This window comes from Camelus bactrianus, chromosome 16 (assembly GCF_048773025.1).
Source record: "Camelus bactrianus isolate YW-2024 breed Bactrian camel chromosome 16, ASM4877302v1, whole genome shotgun sequence".
NCBI lineage: Eukaryota > Metazoa > Chordata > Mammalia > Artiodactyla > Camelidae > Camelus > Camelus bactrianus.
Genome location: NC_133554.1, coordinates 30,831,891 through 30,857,238, shown reverse-complemented (window position 1 = coordinate 30,857,238; position 25,348 = coordinate 30,831,891). Strand labels below are relative to the sequence as shown.

The 25,348-nt window shown below is 40.1% G+C and overlaps 1 protein-coding gene across 6 annotated transcripts in view; it reads left to right on the top strand.

The window, feature by feature from the left end:
• WIPF2 (WAS/WASL interacting protein family member 2) overlaps positions 1-25,348 on the top strand; it is a 40,797-nt gene that overhangs the window by 4,135 nt on the left and 11,314 nt on the right. For 4 of the 6 annotated variants that reach the window (XM_010960450.3, XM_045520721.2, XM_010960448.3 and 1 more), the window contains 4 exons: positions 16,823-16,954; positions 21,921-22,053; positions 22,754-22,870; positions 23,214-23,867. In XM_010960450.3, coding sequence (XP_010958752.1) covers positions 16,892-16,954; positions 21,921-22,053; positions 22,754-22,870; positions 23,214-23,867 — 967 coding nt within the window. In that variant the 5' untranslated portion in view covers positions 16,823-16,891. Of the gene's footprint in view, positions 1-5,409; positions 5,480-14,821; positions 14,952-16,822; positions 16,955-21,920; positions 22,054-22,753; positions 22,871-23,213; positions 23,868-25,348 lie in introns of all 6 variants that reach the window. The other 2 variants (XM_074342876.1, XM_045520722.2) reach the window with 2 other exon arrangements.

Sequence of the window (25,348 nt, the reverse complement as noted above, 5' to 3'; positions counted from 1 at the left end):
TGCCTAGCTTTGAAAATCCAAGGCATTGAAGAAGAAAGAGTATTTCTGACTTTTTCTTCCTTTTTTTTTGGTTTCGCTCTCACTCCCAAGCTTTTGAGCCTGGGAGCCGTAGGCTAAACTCATGAGCACTTCTTAGTATTATCATAGAGGGGTATTTTAAAAATGCTGAACAGAACTTACGGAGAAAAACAATGCTAGCAGGGAAGGAAAGTGATAAGTTTGTTGATGTCTGTGTCAGTCGTAGATCTCTTAAGATTTTGGCTTAACATGCCCCTGGAGGCAAATAGGTTATCAAATGAGGGGCCAGGAATTGGCTTCTAATTTGCAATTTGGCTTGGCAAAGTTATAACACTTTAGTACAGCTATAGTAAATACTTAATTCTATTTAGTAAATGCCCTTTTCAGTGTGTTCTACTTAGTGAATACCCTTTTGTTTTTCAGGGGATAATTATTGGAAGAGAACTGTGTCTCCATTAGGTCTTGGAATGGATTATGAAGATAATTTCTTGCAGTATATGACAGTCGCCCTTGTAACATTGGAGATACCCCAAAACAGATCTTATTCTTGGTGGCCCTGGATTCACCTTTCTTCTGCTATCATTAATCCAGAGTATTCTGTTCCTGATATGCAGGTTGAGATCCAGAGGTTTTTGACTCTGGTCCAGGGCTTTGATTGTGGTAACAAATATGATTATTGGAGTTGTATTTAATGTAGTCTCAGGTCTTTTTTTTCCTGACAGGGGTTTGAGGTTTACAAATCTGTATATCTAAGGAATGTGTGCAGATTTCCTCCCCATTCTAATAGGTGGTTTTCAAAAAATGTTTGTTTTCTGAAACTTCACAGATTCAGATTAAGCTGTATTTGGATTGAGGCCCCTCAGTGAAAGTAATTTGTTTTTAGTCAGTATTTATGATAATTCTTCAGTACAAATTCATCAGCCTGCTTCCTGTGCTTATAGAAATGCTGAATTAAATAATCTCTTTTTTTCTCCCAATAATCCTTCTGACTGTGAAACATTGTCCATATGTCCAGATTGGGACAGTTGATTGGGTGGGGGGAAGGAATTTTCTAAAATAATACAAATCTACAGTGGGACAAGCTGTCCGAGGTTTGTGGATAAGTGACTTCCTTCTTTCCACTTCTCCCTTTCCAGTGCTTATATGTAGGCAGTGTGTTTGTTGTCAGAGATCCAGGTATGAGAGATTTAAACTCCTCTATCACTGTCTTATAAGGATGGGACTATCTTTAACACAGTTTATGTATTTTTAAAATAGGTAATACATTCACATGGCTCAAAAAAATTAAGATGGAAAAGAGTATACAGTGAATAGCCTGCTTTCTACCCTGTCTCCTCATCAGTCCAGCTCATCTGCCCAGAGTCAAATACTATTACCAGGTTCTTGAGATCCTTGCCAGAGATATGTGTACCTATAAAGAAAATATACATATTTCTTGCATTTTTTAAAAACAAGTATAGCATACTGTTAATACTATCTGCAGTTTTTAAAAAACTTATTTTGGTAGTCATTCCATATAAGCAGTAGAGAGAGTTGGCACCTGTCCTATACTGGTAGATATTTCTAATGTTTCCAGTCCTTTGCTCTTACATGCTATGCTCCAGGGAATAACTATATATATGTAGTTATTTTATTTGCCCTTTGCATGTGTGACTAAATCTGTAGGGTAAATTATAAGTAGAATTGCTGAAGCTGATTTTTTTGGCTCTATTATTCATTTATTTGGCAAGTATTTTTAAGCTTCTGCTGTGTGCTGAGCTCTGTGGTGGGTGCTGGAGATACAGTAGTGAACAAGGCTGACTCAGTTCTTGCTCTCAAGTGGTTATGGTCTAGTGGGGAAACTGACCAGTAAACAATTAATTACTCCTGCTCTGAGTGCTGTGGAGACAGCTAATGGGGCACTGGTTGATTGGGAAGGCAGGCTGTCAGGGAAGGTCCCTTAAGTTTTTTTGTTAATTGTTTATTTATCAAGAGAAACTATTCCCTAACCCAGATACTCATAATTCGTAGTTTGATAGTTCAGGAACGCAGGTAAGTGACAAACTTCCATGGAACTCAGCTCAACCCAAAGAAATTCTTTACGTTCCAAGATCACTTTGCACTTTGAAAGATACCAGCCTTCCTCATCTCCTCAAAATCTTTTATGGAATCATAATTTCTGGAGAGATCTGCATATGCCTTCTTTCTTGGATCAGCCACAGCAAACTTACAGAAAGCTGCAACTCCCAGGGATACAATGAATGTTCCAACAATATGAAATCGTGGATGCTTGGCTAGAAGACCTCACACCTGAGGTTGAAGGTCCATTGACTTTTTTTTTTTTTTTTTTTTTTGATAGTGGGTAGGTAATCAGGTTTATTCATTTCTTTATTTTTTTAGAGGAGATACTGGAGATTGAACCCAGGGCCTTGAGCGTGCTAAGCATACACTCTACCACTTTAGCTATACCCTCCCCCAAAGGTCCCTTGACTTTTAAGACTGAAACCTAAAGGATGAGGGGAGAACAAAAGACTGTTCTACGTGGAGGAAGTGGCATAGGTGAAGGTCCTGAGGAGGGAAAAACTATTTTGAAGAACTGAAGGAAGTTCCTTTGTGTCTGGAGCTTAGGGAGTGAGAGGCAGAGAGGTAGGGGGCAAGGCTTCAGAGAGTGTGAGCTCTCCAAAAATATGGATAAATGGCACAGTGGATTTTGAGCTCAGCCTTTACAGTAGAGATTTTTTTTTGTCAGTTCTTTCCACAGGTAGTAGTTTACTAGTGTTGATGCCAAAACCATCAATGTCATAAAGAAATCTGATGCCTGTACAGTGGAATATGTTTTCTAAAAGAACTCCTGGATAAAGCCTGTTATTTTAGACTTGATTTTTTTTAGGTCCTGCAAATTAACTTATGTGGCTGGATTAGGACTTAGAATTTTAGGTTCCTGGGGATTGATTTGGAGATTATTGAGGAGCAGTTCGTAGATTATGGGGGATGATGGGATTGTTAGTTTGCCAGACCTACTATTTAGGAAACAGAAAACCTCTTCACTTCTGGGGAATATTGACTTTTTTTTTTTTTTGTAAGCCTCCTGAGGCTGGAGAGAGAACACAGATGTTCTTATTATGAACTAGTGAATATAATATTCTGTCACACTCATCATCTAGGCCATATGATGCCTGAGTCTTGTTGGACATACAAATGAATCAGGAGCCCAAGGGCCATTATAACTCTGGATATATGAAAACATTTTTATCTGCAAGTGTATTAACTTTTATTCAGAAATCACAGTACTCTTCCTCAAAGCCCAGATGGTCCTGTTTGATTTAGTACCTTTCTTGTGTAATTGGATCAGCTTGCTCCATTTTCATAACTTAAAGGAGGCTCTTGGTTTAGCAGACCATCACTAGTGATCAAGGAATGACAATGCACAGGTTTTTCTAGCATTCAGCAAGGCACATCTGTGTATCTGATGGCTTAAGGGTATTAGGGTGAGAGAGAAGAGACTCCTCGACAGTGAAAGTCACAGCTTTGTTATTAGATTATCTGTGGTGAGTTGGGACTTAATATATTATCTTTGAAATGAGGCATGACACGTCTGTCTCTCCATGTGAAGTCTAGATCAACATTTTATGGAGCATCTGCTTAAATTTTCTCTCAGGCCTTTTCTTTTTTTTGTTTAATGGAGGTAGTGGGGATTGAACCAAGGACCTCGTGCATGCTAAGCCTTTTTCTTTAATTAAAAAAAATTTTTTTTAATTATTATTTTACTTATTTACTTTTAGGTTTTTGTTTTGTTTTGGGGGGTAATTAGGTCTATTTAATTATTATTATTTTTTAATGGAGGTACTGGGGATTGAACCCAGGACCTCATACATGCTGACCATGCGCTCTGCCCCTTGAGCTAAACCCCCCCCACTACCCCCCACCCACGCCTTTTCTTAATGGAGACTGTGATTTTTCCTTTCGTCTTATTGTTCTCTGTAGATGCTTTCTACTTTTATATTTGGGGTGTGCAAGTGAAGGAAGGCACATGTTAAGTCCAGGGCTAGTACTGTCAGCTGTGAGCAGCCTAGTGTGAGAAGAGCCATTTTTTGTCATCAGTAACTGGATTCCAGCCTACCTTGTAATTGTCTTTTTACCTCATTAACAGTTTCTTAGAACTTCTAAGTTGGTTATTTTTGGTTTTCTGTTAGTTGCATTAAATTGAAAACAAGACCTAAAAAGGGAGCTAAGATGATTGATTTTTTTAAGATGTAGCCCTCTATTTTTGTGCTGACCTTTGCAATTAAATTTTGGTCATGAATTTTCATGGCAGCCTGGAAGTTCCTGACATATTTGACCTGTGGTTGAGTGAGCTCTGGGGGTGGTGGACATTGTTTGGTTACACCCAGGCTGTGGCAGAGAGTCAGGTCACATTAGGCAGCCTGCTTCCATTAGAGCTGAACCTGAGACACAGGTTTTTGAATCAAGCATAATAGCCTTTTAATTATTTTGGTTTGTTTGGGATTTTCTACTTTCTTTAACTGCATTGGTAACAGATCCGGTATTGATCCTATTTTTTGAAATTTTGGTCAATCTGAAGCTTGATTTTGTTTATGCAGTGTTAGATTTTTGGGGTGTTAGTAATTAAATTTTTAAAAATCAAAATGGTAAGAATACATAGTTTGAAGAGTTAAATAGTACTGTGAGTCTTACAATTAAAAAAGCTGCTCCTGGAGGAGGGTATAGCTCAGTGGTAGAGTGCATGTTTAGCATGCATGAGGTCCTACTGGATTCAATCCCCATTAAATCCCTTCATTAAAAAACAAAAAATTAAAAATAAATAAATAAACCTAATTACCCACCCCCCCAAAAAAGCTGCTCCATTTCTCCTTGTTTGTCCTCATTTTTAATACTTTTAGCATTTTTTTCTGCTGTGTATTACCTTCATGTTTTTACGCAGTGTACTGTTATTTCTTATTTGCCCATTCTTAGATCTTATCTTACCTATTGAATTTCTATTATGGACACTGAATTTTACATTCTTATGCTGCTAGCCACCCTGAACCCTTCCTGCTGTCTGCCCAGTACAGATAGATCACAGTCTTGATTAAATCAGTAGTTTGTGTCTTTTTGTGTTATATATCAGGATTCAATCTGAAAAACAAGCCATTCTGGATATTACAAGGATTACCAAACGATTGGAAGGCCATGGAAGCATAGCTCAGGGAAAGCCACATCGCAGGGATTGTACAGGGCTTGTAGGAAACTTCAGTCTTTAATAATCTCGGCTGCCTTAAACACCAAAGCAGGCAATTTGCAGAATATTGAAAACTGCTGCAAACCACGTGACTGTCATCTGTCAGAGGCCACACAACTGCTCGTTGCTACTGGAAGATCAATAATAGCATCTACTTTCTTCCATCTTTCCAGATCTTGAGTGAGTGACTTGTGTTGGTGGAATTTCAACCACAACCTCCCTCCTCTACCAAGAGTCCAGAAGGTGAATATTATCAAAAGAAGAAAAAAATATTAGGATCCAATAAAATGACTGTGTACTATGATTACATTTCCTTCCTTACACTTTTCCCCCTAAATATAATAGCCTTTTTTCTTTGCTTTGCTTAATTTACTGGAGTATCAATCATTAATTCATCCCTAAACTCGAATGGAAATACCTCTTTTCAGAACATTCACATTAGTGGAGCCTCTTCCAGAGGCGTTGCGAAAAAGGATCCATAGGAGGGGGTGCATTTTTTGAGGCTTTGTATATCTGAATCATCTTTTTTCTATCCTCACACTGGTTGGTAGTTGGGATATAAAATATTATGTTGGGGATCATACTTCTTTGGAAATTTTAAGACTTGCTTTGTGGTCTTCTAACTTTCAGTAATGGTATTGTGAAGTTTAATGGTATTCTGCTTGTGGATTTTTTGTGTGGGATCTGTTTTTTCTCTGAAAGATTTTAGGGTCTTGTCTTTATCTCTGATATTCTAAAATACAATGATGTACCTTGGGGTGGATATTAGAATTTAAAGGCATGACATTCAGTGGATCTTTTCTGTCTGAAGCTTATTTCTATCTGTCCTGGAAATTTTTCTTGTATGATATCTCTTATTCTCTCTCTGATAATTTTTCTCTCTTCCCTCTTTCTGGGAACCCCTGATATCCAGATGGTGAAACTCCTAGACTGGTCCTCCAATTTTTTTTTTTTCTTATTTGCTATCAATTCTTTTTATTTGCAAGAAAGTTTCTTGGAATTTTATGTATTTTGCATGTTATCAGGAATTCTGTTTTGATTATTTACTTTGATTCCTATCTTTCATGTTAGAGGTTTTCTTGAAATGTCTGAAAATTCTTGGCTATCTGTTCATTTTTAAGGATGAGGCATTAAAAAGCTGAGTGTGGAGCCCTGGCTTATCAAGTGTGGGCAGCATTTTAGGGTGAATTGGCACTGGTTACTTTCCTCAGAGAGGACTCCTCCATTCTTTTGCCTGGAGAGTATAAGTCCAGCTGCAGGTATTTTGGGAGACAAGTGGGAGAAGAGAGCTGGGGGTCGGGGACAAGTCTCATTGTTGAGTAAAACTTAGACTTTAACTTGATCCCCCTGTTTTCATTTTGCACTGCTGCCCATTGCTATGACTGTTCACTTGGTTCAGAGACCCTCTTGTTCAACTTCTCCCATCTGCCAGGCGCCATGGGGGAGGGGACAGAGGGGATAGAGGAATCTAATTTCTTATACAGACTTTCGACCAATTCTGTTTTAGCCCCTCCTACACTCCCTCCTCCAGAGCTACCAGGTGCCTCCAGTATCTGAGCCTTTTCTAAGATTCTTTGATAAGAATCTGCTTGCTTCTTTCCACTGCAAGCATATAGCGTTTTCCTTTCTGTGAAGTTATTTATCACCAGTGCATCTGCTTTCTAGCTTCCAAATTTTGTTGACATCTCTCTTTATGCTGTTGTCTCCTTTCCCATTTTGTGTGTGTGTGTATATGTGTGTATGTTTTAAGTTTATGCCTTAAGAAAATCCTTTTGTGAGGACGTGGTATATGTATATAATGGAATACTGTTCAGCCATAAAAAAGAATGAAATGCCATTTGCAGCAACATGGATGGACCTAGATTACCTTACTAAGTGAAGTCAGACAGAAAGGCAAAAACCATATATCACTTATATGTGGAATCTAAAAAAATGATACAAATGAACTTATTTAAAAAACAGAAAGAGACTCACAGACATAGAAAACAAGCTTATGGTTACCAAAGGGGAAAGGAGAGGGTGGGTTAAATTAGGATTTGGGGATTAACAGATACAAACTACTATATATAAAATAGATAAACAAGGTCCTACCATATAGCACAGAACTATATTCAATATCTTATCATAGCCTATAATGAAAAAGAATATATATTAACTGAATCATTACGCTGTACACCAGAAAGTAACACAACATTGAAAATTTTACAATACTTTGAAATACTTCAAATTTAAAAAACCCCTTTGCTGTAATTTTAATGGTGTTTTATGAAGGAACACTGATAAATAAATGCATGCAACATATTCATATTTAACCAGCTTATGCATCAGCTTTTCTTTGCTGATACCCATTCACGTAGCGTCCGCATGGCTGATTACTAATACTCCTTTAGAACAGTGTTTTCCAGGCTTCCTTGACACCAAGGATTACTTAAGGTGCTCGTTGGATATATAGATTCCCAGATCTTTCTCCTGGAAAATTTTTGACTTTAGTAGGTCTGGATTATGACCTAGAAATCTTTTTTGTGTTTGTTTGTTTTTAAAACAAATGCCCGAGGATGTGGTCTTATCTTGAGGCAAGTTTGGAAGCCCTGTTTTAGAAGGGTCTTCTAAACCGTTTATTGCTCTCCTGCATCTCCAAGGCAGACTCCTTAGGCTTCCTCTAATATTGCTTTTGTATTCAGACTGTGTTTTAGTCTGTCTAGCTTTGGTCTGGATTTCTAAATTAGAATGTGTGTCCTTCATCTGATTAAGTCCTCTCTTCTCTAGTTAAATGCTGGCTGATGGTAATAATTTGGCCTTGTGTGACTCCATGTTTTTAGCCAACATTTCTAAACCCACTGGTTCCTGGGGTGTGTGGGTGGGGAGGAAATATTAGTTATGAACATTGAGCTACTCTGTGCATCATTTCTCTGTCCAAATCTAGGAATCTGGGTATTTTTTTTTTAATGGAAAATTGACTCAAGCTTTAAAAAGAGATTTACTAATTATCTGCCTTAGATTTTGCAGCATCATTTTTGGAGATGTTAAAGCACTGTGATTTGAAGTTTGTTTTTAACTTTGACAATATGAGTAGGCACATTCTCCTCTTTTTTTTTGTTTTTGGTTTTTTTGAGGGGGTGGGTAGTTAGGTTTGTTTGTTTGTTTTAATGGAGGTACTTGGAATAGAACACAGGTCCTCGTGCATGCTAAGCAGGTACTCTACCACTGAGCTCTACCCCCCCACCTTTTCTTTTAATTGACATTCTCTTCTTTTTATATTATAGATCCCTAGGCCTGGGAGGGAAAAATGGCTGTATCTTTTACTGTCAGGATGTAAAGCGTCGGAAATGTGGTGTTTGCAGCTGCTCCTTGGTTGCTGTGAATCGCTTGGAGATCAGGGGCCAAATAGTCCCCACCTTGGTAATGTTGCAGAGGCCAGGTGCAGTAGTGCCCTCGTGCTCCGTGGTTGGAAGTCTTGGGGCTGATATTAGGTATACTACAGCCTGAGGAAGCCTTGTTGGCTCTGTCTGAGAGCTGAGTTACATTCTGAGATAAACAGCTCTATTGAAACAGCTCTAAAAGATTTGTACAAGATTAATTGAAACAGTTTTGGTGAATGAAGTCACAAAAACAGGGCTAAGTCTAAAGTGTTATTGTCTTATTGATTGTTGATCACTGGCCATGTTTAAAGCGCTGTAGCACTTTGAACTATTACTGATTTGTTGCAGTTGACTATTTTCTGTACATGGTCCCCCACCTGACCAGTGCTTCGGTGCTTTCAGGATAACAGGGTTTTCTCCTTGCTTTGAGGGATGTGGTAGAAGCTGGGGATGTTTGATAAGGTCGTTCCCTGGTCTCTGTTTAGGATGATTTTCAGACATTGTATTTACAGTTGTTCTTGCTAGTTCTCTCTAGTCGTCTTTTTAATGAAGCCATTCTTCACAGCTGTGGTTATTTAATTGAACATGAGAGTAAGCCTCTCATTGATTTGTCATCAGTTTAGATGCCAGGACTTGGCTTCTGGGTTGCCCCATATCTAGGAATAATAACGGATGGTACCTAGTATTTACCACATCAAGTGGTCTATGAATATGTAGGTTTCTGAGTTTATGTTTTTAGGGCTTTTGAAAAATAATCTGGGACAAAAGGAAAGAGTCATATTAGGGGGAAAGCTGCATTTTGGGATGGATGCTATGTTCTTATTATGTCCTTTCAAATTATATTTGAAAGGATTTTATCAGATTTACGTATCTTTCTTCTGCCTCCATTCTTTCCTCTTCCAGAATTGCACGCTGCTTGTAACAGTGAAAAATCATTGATGTAAAGAGTAAAACTTCCAGGTTTAAGAAGTCCTAAGATTTTCAGTTTAAATAATCATGGTGTGCCTGTAATTTTTTTTTGTTACTTGTTGAATCAATCAGATTTGCTACATAGTTGAATTTCCACGATGGAAAATGTCTGCAGTTGGAAAAGTGATATTTTTTTCCCTTTGTGGAGTAACCTTGGAATTTTAATTAATTCAGTTTCTCCGCATGGTAGAAATCTGTTTCACCAGAGGTTTGGCTGAACTGAATTTCATGGGGGAGGCAGTACCTTTTCCATTGAGAGAAGAGGTCTGTGGATTATTTTCAGCGTATATAAAGCCTTTTTGTGAAGGGAGGGTGGTTAAATGTGTATAACAAGAAAGTTTTTCTAGTCTGTTTTCTTACATTTTAGAGAAACCAGAAATGCTTTGGTGGAAACCTTCTAGTGTAGCCTGCCCTAGGACACATGGGGGCGTGCTCATAGTTCTGTGCTGACATCAGTTTCCACGTCATTCTAGGAACCTGTTTGGCTCCTGCCGTTCGTTAGTGCCCTGCAGTGGCATGTGAGTGCTCTGAGGGAGCTCCTGGCTCTGCTCTCCCATGTGGGCTTCTGTGACTTAGGAACTGGGTGCCATTATGCCACCGTGGTCCTGAGCTCGCGCTTCCCTGTACTGCCCCGCTTTTCAGGAGAAAAGTTGAAGGGCAGGTGGACAGGTAGGCAGATTACCGTCAGGTGACGTTCAACCCTGGAAGGCTTCCAGTTAGTGCCGAGGTCCCTAGCTGTACTCAAGCCAACAAGAGATCAGGTACAGTCTGTGGGATTTATGACTGAGAACTGACGGAACTTACTTACTTTGGGTGTGTGAAGCTGTTGGCTTGTTTAGACTTCTTTGGTATTCTAGGCATACTGGGTGGAGAAGGATCCTACTTCTGGATTTGGAGCATGGCCTGTAAGGCGCAGGTTTCATCTCCTCCCACTCCTCTCCTCACCCTGTTCTAGCTGCCCTTGTATTTTTGTTTGTTTGTTTACCAGTTCTCTAACACTTCAAGTTCATTCCCATCTCAGGAGGTTTTCCCTTTGTTGTTTGTTCACTCATTTTGGAATGCTCTTTCCCCAGATGTTCATAGGACTTGGTCTGCTCATGGAGAGACCCCTTTGGAGAGCCAGCCCCCGGCCTCCACCCCCTTCGGATATAAAAGAACACTTACCCTGCTCCTGCACTCTCCCTTTATGATTCTCTTTTTTTCTTTCTCTTTATCAGTAACAGAGATATTGAGATTATATGTGTTTCCTTGTTTGTCTCTTCCACTAGAATGCAAACCCCAAGCCTGTAGAAAATTGTCTTGTTCAGCCTCTAGAAGAGGATTTATCAACCTCAGCATTATTGGCATTTTTGGACTGGATAATTGTTGTGGGGGGGCTGCCCTGTGCATTATAGAATGTTTAGCAACATCCTTGTCTTTTATCCACTAGATGCCAGTAGCACCCCCAGTCATGACCGGCAGAGATGTCTATTTAGACACTGCCAAGTGTCTCCCCGGCTGCAAGCTGTTGTTATAGAACAATGCTTTGAGATTTAGTGGGTGCTTAGTAAATATTTATTGAATGGATTAAGTGGTGGGTGCTCAATAATTATTTATTGGACGATAGATGAATTCATGAATGATTAAATTCAGCAAGTTAAAATTTTTTGGAACACGGAACTACACATATATATAGCCTTGTGTTCCTTTCCTCTTTTCACAGATCTCTTCATTCTACTGTCTTTTCCATTTCTGGTCCATCCTTCATTGTTTTTTTTTCTCCACTCAGACTTGCTGGCTCTTTCAGACAACACTACTCTTAAATTTACTTCTGTTCAGTTCAACAAGTGACTATTGAGTCCCTATTCTATGCTTTAAAATAATAGGAAAGAACTGTAGAAGGATACAGTGCTGTCTGTGCTTAAGAACTCATTGGATAAAATGAACATAGATACATGAAATTTTCCTCTAAAGTTTCTTAGTTCAAGGTGATGTCTAAACTGGTAGTAATGGACCACTGTAGGGTTATTTGAGTAGTACTTGTTAAGTGCTTATCAGAATGGGGTGAATGCTGTTGAATTTGGAATCCAGTTTTAACAAAAATCCACCCATTCACTTTCTACTTATTTTTATTTCTTGCAGTTACCCTTGGTTTCTTGCTCTTAATTCTGTCTGTAACATGACTGAGAAATGTGCAAAGTGGGCTTGCTCATTGTGAACTTGTATGATGGAAATGTTTCTAGGGTTTTATTGAATGGTTGTGAACAGCTGATTCATTAATGGGTTTTTAACATCCTTGCTTGGAAAGTGTTGCCACTCCACCTACATTAGGCAAGGCTTCTGGCTGGGGTGAAAATACACCAGACAAAAACCCCATTGTCTCTTATGTGACTTTCTTTGTCCTAGAGGAACTGATTTTTCTCTTTCTGCTGAACATTTATGTTCCATCTCTGATACTGTTAGATTCCTTTTTAATTTGAACTGTGGGATCAGAAGAATTCCAGTAGGGTGAACATCTGAAACTTTTTCCTCTTGAAGACACACACAACAGCCTTCTCTTTGGATTATCTGGAGACAGAGTAGGTAGAGCTAATAATGGTCTTTCAGAGAAATGTCTCTTTTACCTGTCTTTCTGTATATTGGGAAGAGTTTTAATAGGATATTAAAGAATTGAACATGTATTTAAGAAAGGAGAGATAATTTTCTTATTGACATCCCCAATTCCTATTTATATGACTGATTCTTACAAGGGGAAACTAAGGCCCTTGAGACTGCTGAGGGATGCAACGTACTTAAAAAACTTTCAAGGTCAGTTTTTTTATTTTTCCTGTGGGATTTTGTTGGGTACTTCGGTACAAAAACTGTAATTTTACTCTGTAATCAAAGCTGAGATCAAAGAAAAGTGCTGTTACCTGAGGTTTCTCAGCATGAAAGTGGATGGCATTAAGAGTGAGATTTAAAATAAATTTTTTTCTTTTTAAAGTAACTTGTGATTGAAACCTGAATTTTGTTAACAGCAGAATGCCATCTGAATAAAGGCCTCACATTGTTGTGGTAACTAGGATACCTCTTAGATCACTTTAAATATTTGAAAAAAGCAGCAACTAAATTGGATTCTTCATTTATCAAATGTAAAAGACAGTAGTCAGTGTCTTCATCCTCAGCAAGTTTCCTGCTTCTAAAATGTAGGAATATTTGGAAATTGAATAGAAAAATAGGTTTTGTCTTTTGAGGAACAGAAGAAAGCTCTTTTTGAAAGTGCATTGCTTGAATTTTATGGAGACTTACCTTTGAATTCTGTGATAAATTTGACATCAAGAAGACTTGAAATAATACTCTCTGATCTTTATTTCAAAGAAACTGACTCCTGAGGATATGAAAAGCTTATTATATCATGGTTTTTAAGATGGAAGGGCTTAAGAAGGGAATGAGAATTACTGTGTTGCTAAACTAGAGAGAACCTCAGAATATTTCTGAAATCAAGGACTGGGAAGAACACAGATGGTAAGACTTGTAGTTCTAATTTGATCGATCAGAAAGGAAATGCTTACTGAATTTTATGATGAATGTGTTTTTTTTCTTTTTTTAGTTTAATCTCAGGTTTAACTTCAGAAATGTTAGATTCTTAAAATTGCAATATACAGTGCTTCCAGAAGGCCTGAATTTGTCCTTTGATTACTTTGTCTTTTTATCATAAAACTTCATGAACTGTTTTTGGTTCATTTGTTCTTAACTCAAAGCAGACCCTCTGCACTGGATTAGTGCTCGTAGTATCAATCCTAAATTAGTATGAATAAAGCTTCTTTGGGGAATCTTCAGGGAAAGGAAAGTTGTATTAATTAAAATTTATATAAATTGATCTGCACTTGGAAAACATACAGAGGTCTGTTTGTAGTCTATCACTGAGATAGGAATTTGGAACCAGCTGAGTTTTCATTTGGGGAAAAATAGTAGAAAGTTGCTAAATCCAACCAACTTCAGTGGAGATTTTTTCATAGTGATTAATGAAGTAGAAGGGGATCAGGAAACCTGAGTTTGGGTCCTAACTGTGCGCGTTACTCTTGAGTGGTCTTGGGGGTCACTCCTGGAGCTTCAGGGTCTTCACCTGTAAAATGGAAGAGATCCTGCTCTGCTGTAGTGTGTCATCCTGTACTCACGGTCACTGATAGGAGGGTGTCTTGCCTGCAGTCTTTCTGGAGGCAGAGAAAGATCAAGAGCCCCTGCTGATAGTCAACTCGAAAATCAGTCACTTGGTGAAAGCGATTTTTTTTTTTTGGTGGGTCTGTTTTGAAATTGGAGTTTGAATTGAGCCTATTCTAAGAAGGCATCTTTGACTGGGGAATGGTCTTTTGCAGTGGGTGACTTAAAAAACAGATTTGCCTTGCTGGAGAATTACTGCTTTGCCTATTCAGTGACATTCATTGTCAGGCATAAGCTTGTCCCTTTAGGTCATTTCTTACTCTGTCGTGTGTAGATTGGATCAACTGTGGATATGGAAAGAATATGGACTTGTCTGAATCTCTTTTCCAGGTCATTCTAGGAGACCATTTCAACCGTGACAAGGGCCAAAGTAGGCAGAACTGAAAACCCAGAAAAGGCAGGAACTGAGATGACTGGAGTTAGTTGTAAATGTTTGTTTCTGAATAGACGATTATTTTTTCTGTTGTTTGCTGCTAGCTTTCTTTAAGAATGCTGTGGGGAGAGAGAGGAGAGAAGATTAAAAAAAAAAAAAGAATGCTGTGGGGACTTGAGTGAAACGGTCATAGTGAAGCCAGAGAATTCACATAGAAGGATGTTTTTTCATCTTCTCTATGTGTTCTTTTATTTTAAACCCCTGCCTCTGGTGATAGATGTTCTGCTTATGAGGGTTTACTATTTTGATCAATTTTTCAAGCCTAGTATGTTAGATCCCTGACAAATAAAAGACTAGACTTAGCTCTGAAACCAGAAGCGGGAAGTTATTTCCCTTAGAGGGGAGTCAGCTGCTCGTTCCTTGAAGTGAGTTCAGACACCATTCCCCATGGGAACCACCTTGCCACTCTGCTGTCCAGTTCTTTGTCTGTGGTTGCAGCAAAAAGCTTTGCTGGGCAGCCAGCCCGTAGTGGCATTATACTGGAAGGAGTTTGGATTTTGAAGACATTCACAGTCATGTTTTTGATAATTCTGCTCGCCTACAAAGATTCATGGTTTTACAGAACCTTTGGAATGTTTGCCCTTTCCTGTCATCTTTCCCAGGGCATTGAGAGAAGTGTTTAAGTGGTTACTTCTGTATTCACAGAGAGATTTTGGTCACTCCTGTAAAGAGCTCAGAATCGAACCTCTGCAGTTACTTTGGCCTTAGTTTTTGGGGATTCAAGAAGTGGAATTTCAAAAAAGAAGTGGGATTTCCTTGGTGTGACTTTTTGGAGGTAGTTACTGTTCTTGAGTTTTGGTTTTCTCTTTGTCGCCTACTTTAATGTCTTAGGGTAAGAGTTCTTGGCATTAGTCTCATATATAAAATCAGGACCACTTACAGACTATAATAAGGAGAGAGCTGTATAGTTTTTGAGCGTTAAGTGTTAAGCCACTGAGAAGTAGCTAAATTCTCACATGGTATTTATGCTCTGATCACATTCCAGGATATGACTATACCAAGGGTTGGTAAACTTTGGCCCATGAGTCAGATCTGGTCCAATGACTCAATAGTTTTTACATTTTAAAAATATTGTAAAAATAAGAGAATGAGAAGACAAGTTGCAGGCTGGGCGAAGATACTTGCAAAAGATACATCTAATAGACGACTGTTACCTAAAACATACAAAGAACTCTTAAAACTCAGCAATGAGAAAACAAACAGCGTGATTAAAAACTGGGCAAAAGACCTGAACAGACACCTCACCAAAGAAGATACACATATGGCAAGTAAGCATTTGAAGATTCCAACATCATATGCCAGCTGGAAATTGCAAATTAAAACAACAGGATCCTACCTACCACACATCTATCAGAAAGACCAAAATCCAAAACGCTGGCAGTAGGAACTCTCATTTACTGCTGATGAGAATGCTGAATGGAATAGCCGCCTTGGAAGATATTTTGGCAGTTTATTACAAAACACACCTTTACGGTGTGATCCAGCAGTCATGCTCCTTGATATTTACCCAAATGAGTGGAAAACATATGTCCTCACAGAAACCTGCGAAAGGATGTTTATATCAGTGTTATTCATAATTGCTAAGACTTGGAAGCATCCAACATGTCCTTCAGTAGATGAATGGGTAAACCAAACGTGGTACATCTGGACAGTGGAATGTTACTCATTGCTAAAAAGAAATGAGCTATCATGCCATGAAAAGACATGGAGGAAACTTAAATGCATGTTACTAAGTGAAAGAAGCCAGAATGAGAAGGGTATAATATACTGCCTGATTTCAACTATATAACGAGAGGAAAAGGCAAAAGTATGGAGACACTAAAAAGCTCAGTGGTACAGATACTAACTACTATAGATAAAATAGATAATAACACATTTCTGGTGTACAGCACAGGGAACTATATTCAATGTCTTATAGTAACCTGTAATGAAAAAGAATGTGAAAATGAATATATGTATGTATATGTATGACTGAAACATTATGCTGTACACCAGAAATTGACACAACATTGTAAACTGTACTTCAACTGAAAAAAACAGAAAGCTCAGTGGTTACCAGGGGTTCTGGGGCAGGAGGGATGAGTAGGCATAGTGTAAGAATTTTTAGGACAGTGAAACTATTCCGTACGATACTGCAGTGGTGGATAGTTGTCATTATACATGTGTCCAAACCCATGCAATAAACAACACAAGGAGTGGACCCTAACATAAATAATGGACTTTGGGTGATAAAGAGGTGTCAGTGTAAGTTCATCAGTTGTAATAAATGTACCACTGCAGGATGTAGATGGTGTGGGACACTGTATGTGTGAGGACAAGGTTTATAGGGGAACTCTGTACTTTCTGCTCCATTTTTCTGTGAACCTCATAACTGCTGTAAAAAAATAAAGTTTAAAAGAGCGTCAAAACACAACAAAACAAAAGAATAAGGTGCCACAGAGACCATATGTGGTCTACAAAACCTAAAATATTTTTTATCTGGCCTTTTACAGAAAAGGTTTACTAAGCCTTGGCCTATATCACAGTTCAGCTAGGAGGGGAGGTACCCAGTTTCTCTCTGATATCAGACCCCGTCCCATAGTTCTCCTGATCTCAGTGTCTCTCGTGGCAGAGTTCTTCTCATGAATTTATTTGTTTCATTTTCAGGTATATGAGTGACCTAAAGCTGCAGACTAAAACGGAGAGAGAGCAGTGCCAACTGCAAGCCAGGCAAGGATGCCAATTCCTCCTCCCCCTCCACCACCTCCCGGTCCTCCGCCACCTCCCACTTTTAATCAGGTAGGTAGCCCTTCCCCCCAGCTATCTCACAGCCTTTGTGAATACCTAGTGTACTCAAAGGCATGTGGTATAAGAGGATGGAGGATAAGTAAGTAAAGTCTATCTTCATCAACTAGTTCTCTGATTCCTGAGAAGTCCTCCTAGGACCATAATGTTTTGACTTTTTGTTTGTTTGTTTGTTTTTGTCCTGATTTAGTCTAAATGGGGATGTGGACAGGTGGCATCAGAGTAGGAACTATTTGTTCTATAAATCTCAGTGTATCCTTTCTCTGACATCCCTGAGAAAAGAGATGGCAATTCCTAGTGCTTGTTTCTTGCTACCATTTCATCTCCTCTTCTGCTCCAAAGCCAAGTCCATCAAGTCTAACCACCCCCTTCCCAATCAAGAAAGAAAGGAGTTAATGGAATTAGTAAGAAGACTAAAGTTTCAATAATGGGAAGGGGGAAAAAAGCAGTGTGGCTTCTGAACCAAGAAGGCAGCCACCTTTACTATATCTGGGTTGTGATACCTGGAGTCACATGAGAAAGAAGGAACCTGGGTACTTTAACTCATTTTTGTAAAATGTGACTTTAGAGAACAAACACCCCAGAGGGGTGTTTGTGTGTGTGTGTGTGTGCTTAACAGATGAGAAATTTTGCCCCAAAGGGGAAGAGTGACTTACCTAGCTAATTTGTTTGTTTCAAACTGAGACTAGAGTTCAGGTCTGCCAACCTCTAGGTTTTTTCCTGTAACTTTTGGTGTTTAGACATTTTGTTTTGAGGATATGTAGGAATCCCCCTTTAGATAAACTTGTATGTGGAAGTCCAAAATAAGTGAAGTAGATAAAAGCAGAGGTGCTCTTGATACAGTGGGGTTCAGGGACCCATAGTATATTCACGCATATCTGTTGCCTCTTGCACGACTGCCCTGCATCATGCCATCTTAGTCATCCAGCAGTAGCCTTTTGTTGGGGGTTTCCTGTATGTCAGTACAATTTAGAAAAGCCACATAATTTTACTTTATACGTATATATTGTTTGATGCTTTTACAACAAGAATTTATTTATATAATTAAAAAAGAAGGAAAATGTGCAGATAAGCAAAAAGAAGCAAGTAAAAGTCATCTATAATACCATCACCCAGATATGAGACAGTTTCTGCCTTCAGGAGCTCCCAGTGGAATGAGTGAGACAGACAAGTCAACAGGCAAAACTTGTGCTACACAGAGATAAATGGGGCCACAAAGAAAGGCACCTCACTAGTGGTCGGAGGGAGAGGAGGCAGTCAGACAAGGCGTCTAGTGGGGAGATGAGCCTTGAGCTGAATCTTGAAGGATGAGTCGAGTTTAGCCAGAAAAAGAAGGGAGAGAAGAGGGCACTCGAAGTTGAACGTGGAAGGGTGCTGTTTGTGAGAAAGCACAGAGGTTTGGATTATTGCTTAAAGGTGGTATGGGAGCTGAGGCTGGGGGTATAGGCAAAGGGTTTGGATTTTTCTCACAGTGGTGATGGGGAGATGCTGAAGTCTCTTCATCAGGAGTAACATGATTGGTTTATATTAGAAAGATCACTCTTAACAGCGTGGACAGTGGATTGGGAGTTGAGACTAGAGACAGGGAGGTTGAGACTGGAGACAGAAGTCTTTTGCAATTGAAAATTGAGAGTCTGGACTAAAGCAGTGAGGGTGGAGAGTGGGCACAGGAGACACTGAGAAAGTAAAATCTAACAGTCTGATGACAGGGGGAAGAATGAGGAAGAGGAAGGAGATTTGAATGACTCTGGTTGGGTGACTGGTTGAATGATGGTGCTATTTAAAAGAGAAACGGGTTTGTGGAGGAGGGTATGAACTCAATTTTAGACATGTTTAGTTTTCTCTTTACCAAACTAATACGTTCAAGAAATGTATGAACTGTGTTAAGCAAAATGGAGCAGTTACCCATAATCCAGCCATTCATCACAGTTTTGTGTGCCCTTCTCTTCCCTCCCTCCCTCTGTATCTTTCTACTTTTCTCTTTTTTTTTCTAATACCTTTATTATGGTATGATACCTGGACAGTAAACTACACATATTTCAGAAATACAATTTGATGAATTTTGACAGATGTATATACCCATGAAACCACCACCACAATCAAGATAGCTGACATTTCCATCACTCCCCAAGCAGTGCATATTTTGAATTCCTGATTTATCCCTTCCCACCTCCTTTACCCCCAGGTAACCATAAGTTTGTTCTCTTTGTCTGTGAATCTGTTTCTCTTTGGTAGATAAGTTCATTTGTGTCCTTTTTTAAAAAAAAATTCCACATATAAGTGATATCATATGGTATTTTTCTTTCTCTTTCTGACTTAACTTCACTTAGAATGACAATCTCTAGGTCCACCCATGTTGCTGCAGGTGGCATTGTTTTATTCTTTTTTATGGCTGAGTAGTAGTCCAGTGTGTGTGTGTGTGTGTGTGTGTGTGTGTGTGTGTGTACACGTACACCACAACGTCTTTATCCAGTCATCTATCAGTGGACATTTGGATTGTTTCCATGTCTTGGCTATTGTAAATAGTGCTGTTATGAACATTGGGGTGCTTGTATCTTTTTGAATTATATTTTCCTCTGGATATATGCCCAGGAGTGGGGTTGCTGGATCATATGGTAAGTCTGTTTTTAGTTTTTTGAGGAATCTCCATGCTGTCCTCCACAGTGCTGCACCAGTTCTTTCTACTTTTCTTTAAAAGAAAAAGAGGTTGTGCTTTATATACATACTGATTTCTTATCTGCTCTTCTTACTCATTAATCCATCACGAATGACTTGTGATGTCATTAAAATAGTTAGTGATATCATTAAAGTTCTTTATTGTACTAAAAATGGAAAAAACTAGAGAATACCAATAAACATAGAAAATGTTGAACTACCTATAGTTAACCTTTGTTAACATTTTGTATGTTTTACATATTCATTGTAGGCACACTAGAAAATAATACAGACAAACATAAATAATTATTACCCAAAATTAACTTTTGCTAGCATCAGTGTATATCCTTCCAGAAATTTTCTATATGTGTGTATCTTTTTTTCTTCCAAATATAAGCCAGCTACTATTTATTGAGCTCTTACTATAGACCAGCCACTGGGCTGGGTTCTTCAAAAGTGTTATTTAATTCTCAAAAACTACCCTATGAGATAGAGTCTATTGTTATTCTTGTTCTACAGAAGAGAAGACTGGAATTACGCTGTGTGTATTGTTTTATAATATTTTTTTACTTGATGGTGTCAAACATTGACTTCCATGAAAGCTGTTTACTTCTACATTTTTAAGCACTTAACTGGCATCCATTGTATGGTTATACCATCGTTGTTCTTGGCTGAACTTTTAGATTACTTTCAGCTTTATGCTATTATAAACCAGTTTTTGCTATTATTATCGTCTTCGTGCATGTCTCTAATTATTTTCTTAAAGTCGGATCCTGGAAGTAGGAGTCTTGTGTTAGACCTTTGAAAGATCTTTAATACATAAATTACTTTCTAGAAAAATCATACCAATCTGTCTTACCCCAGGGAGTAGAAAAGAGTACCTGTTTTCCTGAATCCTTGTACCCACTGCAGGATGGTTATATATTCTGTATGTTTTTGAACATCTTCAGTGTGCCAGGCACTGTGTAAGCCAGTGGTCCCTACCTTTATGAAGCTAGCAATCTCTCTTTGTAATTTGAACCTCACCAGTTTCATCTATAGATAATGATACTGTTTACACTGCTTTTTTTAAATTTATTATAGTTGAAATTTTTTTTTCATATTTGCTGGCTCTTTTGATGTCTCTTACACAATGTTGTTCGCATCTTTTGCTTATTATCCTGTTGATTTCTAAGTCGTTTTTACATGTTAATGCTCTAGAGATTTAGGACACTGCCTTTGTTTCTATCATATATTACATTTGTCAAAGACAATTTTCCTTCCCATGTGTCATCTGCTTATTATATTCCTAAGTAAGTAATTCTTAGTAAGCAAGTATGTTAATCTTTTCCTGTATTTTGGTTGTCTTGCTTAAAAAGTCTTCCCTTACTTATTTTTTCCATATAGTACTTCTGTGATTTTATTATTTCTGTGATTTTATTTTTTTACACTTAAATTTTATAATTCAGCTAGAATTTGTTTGAGAGTAAAGTTATGAGGTAGGTATTTAACTTTATTATTTTTTTCTAAAAATTAACCAGTTGTTACACCTTGTATTTAATAATCTGTCTTTTCTGCCCTGGTGAAATACACTTTTACTGTTTCTTGTATAGAGCTAAGCCTGCTTATGGACTTTCTGTTTTGTTCCATTTATCTAGTCGTCTGTCCCTGTGCCCCTGTTGTAGCTGATCATAGGAACAGTTCATGATTTAAGTGAGATAAACACAGAGAACAAACTTTACCGTTACCAGAGGGTAAAAGGGGTGGGAAGGGATAAATCAGAAATTCGAAATTTGCACCTCTTGGGGGGTGATGGAAATGTTAGCTTGATTGTGGTGGTGGTTTCATAGGTGTATACATCAATCAAAATTTATCAGATTGTACATCTGAAATATGTGTAGTTTACGGTACAGGAATTATACCACAATAAAGGTGTTAAAAAAAAAGTTTAAGAGACAATGAAAGTAATGTGCTTAGCACAATGCCTGAGATATAGTAGCATATAGTAAAATAAATGTTTGCCTTGATGTTGATAATACACTTAGAGCATCAGACGTAGAAGCCTAACACATAGGTACTCAGTAGGTGTCAGTGCAGGCCTCCTATCAGAAACTTCTGAAGAGGCGGGAGACCTATACCCTTTACAGGAGGTACCACACGAGAAAAAGTTCCAATAAGGATGATAATGGACATTGATGCTGTCGTTTGGCATGTGTATCTTCTTAGGTTAGACAGGCATCTCAGGGAATCCAGTTGACTTATGACATTCATCGTGAGCTTGTGATGAAGGGGACTGTTTAGGGTGAACTTACATTTCCCTCTTCAGGCAAACACTGAGCCGCCCAGGCTGAGTAGAGAGGAGCAGCGGGGTCGAGGTGCTCTCTTACAGGACATCTGCAAGGGGACCAAGCTGAAGAAGGTGACCAGCATTAATGATCGGAGTGCTCCCATCCTCGAGAGTGAGTCTGAGCTTCTCTCCTAGTGACCTGGGGACCCCAGAACTGACTTGGAGACTAGGCGGGGCTGTCACTTTTATTGTTGGATCCTGAGTGGGAGAGTTTTGTCTTGGGATGTTCTTTGGCTGTCTTCCCATCTCTTCATTGGAATACCTTCAGAATTTCTGTTTGACCTTTGAGAAGCCTTCTTAGGGTCTTAAGCCCCCCATCTCCTACTGTCACTAATGCTTTTAGGGCACATCCTTGGCTGCTCTGAGGAGACCACCACAGTCCTATAAACCACTCAGCTGAAGCCAACGATGATTTTGTAATTGCTACAAGTGTTCATTCTGGAGGGCCTCTGAGGGTTCTTCTCACACCTGGGTCCCTGAGCCATTAGCCTCCTCACCATGTGGGACTTGGAGAGGAGAGCCTGAAGAAGTCCGTTGAACATGTCTTTATCCTGGTTATCTGTCCGCCCTAAATAATGGAAGGCTGGCTCCTCATTCCTTTTGTTCTCTCTGTCGTCACAGCACAGTTTCATCCCCAACCCCACGAAGCTGTGGAGCAGAGAGCCCATCTTTCTATTTCAGTGGAAAGATGAAAGCAGTATTGGTTTGTTTGCAAATTTAAGTCCAGATAGAGGAGGGGTTTCTCCTTGGGATTGACTTGGTCACCAGCTTCAGAGCACATGAAATGAAAATCCTAATGGTATGCTTTCCAGAACCCAAAGGAAGCAGTGGTGGTTATGGCTCTGGAGCAGCTGCCCTGCAGCCCAAGGGAGGTCTCTTCCAAGGAGGAGTGCCAAAGCTTCGCCCTGTGGGAGCCAAGGATGGTTCAGGTATCTGATAAGTACTTCCTTAGGCTATTCCCAAGAGCATTCATTTCTGCTGGGCCATCTGTGGTTGAGGAGTGTGGCAAAGGTGGGAGAGGGGAGGAGTGGGAGCAGGGGCAGAGTTACAGGGTAGAATAAAGCAAATCTGAGGGATTAAATAAAAATGCATTCAGCTTGTATTAGCAGTCTTTGTGACTGGGCCCAGAGCCCGGAACTGGGTTCAAACCCAGAACTGTACAGGGACCTCCCCTGCAGCTATGCAGGTTGCACTGAGGAGGCGGGGTGACGTGGAAATGCTGACCAATGTATGTGTGGTTCTGTTGACCAGTGCTGTCTGGTGTGTTTGTAGAGAGCCTAGCTGGTAAGCCAGCCCTCCAAGTCCCCAGTTCTCGAGCTGCTGCCCCAAGACCTCCAGTGTCCACAGCCAGCGGACGCCCTCAAGATGATACAGACAACCGAGCCTCACTCCCAGAACTGCCCCGGATGCAGAGACCCTCCTTACCGGACCTCTCTCGGCCTAATACCACCAGCAGTACAGGCATGAAGCACAGCTCCTCGGCCCCTCCTCCACCTCCCCCAGGACGGCGTGCCAACGCCCCCCCTACACCTCTGCCTATGCACAGCAACAAAGCCCCGGCCTACAACAGAGAGAAACCCTTGCCGCCCACGCCGGGACAGAGGCTTCACCCTGGTCGAGAGGGACCTCCTGCTCCGCCCCCCGTCAAGCCACCTCCTTCCCCTGTGAATATCCGAACGGGACCAAGTAGCCAGTCTCTGGCTCCTCCTCCTCCGCCTTACCGCCAGCCTCCTGGGGTCCCCAATGGACCCTCCAGTCCCACTAACGAGTCAGCCCCTGAGCTGCCACAGAGACACAATTCTTTGCATAGGAAGACACCAGGGCCTGTCAGAGGCCTCGCGCCTCCCCCACCCACCTCAGCCTCCCCCTCTTTACAGAGTAATAGGCCACCTCCCCCAGCCCGAGACCCTCCCAGTCGGGGAGCAGGTAAGTGCTTTCTTTCCTATCATCCTGAGAGTTGAATTTATCTTTTCTCTTCATCCTTTCCCCCAAAGCTCTCCTTCAGTGATTGAACTGAAGAAGAATTCACTTTCTCATTCAACAGATTTTTATGTGTGTCAGACTGTTGTAAGGGAAACAGCAATATATACAAAAGATAAAAAATCCTTTTTTCCTGGACAGTCAAGCAAATAGTAAAAAAAAAAAAATACACACACACACACACACACACACACAGTATATAAATGGTGTAGAGAAATACAAAGCAGAGAAGGGGATGGGATATACTGGGGTGGGGATGAGGTAATATTTTAAATTGCAGGGGTGAGGGTAGGGGTCGAGTCAGGGAAGGCCTTATGGATAAAGTGACAGTTTGGCAAAGACTAAAGAAAGTGAGGGAGTAAGCTAAGCAAGCCCTGAGGGCAGCAAACGCAAAGGCCCTGAGACTGGGGACAGCAAGGAGACCGCTGTGGCAGGACAAGAATGAGTGAGGGGCAGACTGGCAGGACATGGTGGTCAGAAAACTAGATTCCATGGGAGAACACTGCCGGGCTTTGTGAATACTTTGGGTTTTACTCTGTGTGAGATAGGGAGCCACTGTGGGCCTTGGAATTTGAAAGTAGCATTGATTTGCCTTTTGCAAAGGTTACTGGCTCCTCTGTTGAGAACAGACTTCAGAAGGACAGAGAGGCCAAAGGAGACCACTTAGGAGGCTAGTGCATTAAACTGGATAGATGGGTAGGATCATGGCAGGTGTGGTGGAAATTGGCGTTCAGTTTTGGATGTCAAGTTTGAGATGCTTGGTAGACATCCAAGAGGAAATAACGAATTGGTGATTGTCTATCAGACTCTGAAGTTCAGGAGAGGTCTGGGCTAGAGAGAGAAATTTGAAGGATATTGAGAACCATCGGTAGGGTGAGGTCACCTGGGGAGGGAGTGTGGATAGAGAAGAGGTGAGGCCTTCTTACCTGAGTGGTCAGTGATCAGAGTACTAAACAGGAAGCTGAGAAAGGGCCTCTAGTGAGGAAGAACGGAGGAACGCCAGGAGAGTGATGGAGAAACTCCAAGGTGGAGTGAATGTCAGCTGGGTCCTGCGCTGCTGGGTCAGGTAAGTTGAAGACTGAGAATGACATTGGTCTCTGAACATGGGAGTGATTTTGGGGACACTCCCCCAAACAAGATGGGAGCCTTTTGGGTAGTTTTAGTGGAGTGGTGGAGGAGGGAGGGTGAAGATGAGGGTTCAAGAATGCAGGAATAGGAGAAGAATTGGTGAAGATAACAGTATTTAAATATAGAAATCTCTTAGTTTGCTGTAAAGGGGGATGGGGGCTCAGGTACATGGAATAGTTGCTGGAGGAGGATGTGAAATTGAGGATTCCCCCCCCCCCCCACGCACATGATGGGAGATATTTCAGCATCTGTTTGTATGCTGATGGAATGATCCAGTAGAGTGGGGGAAAACTGCCTGA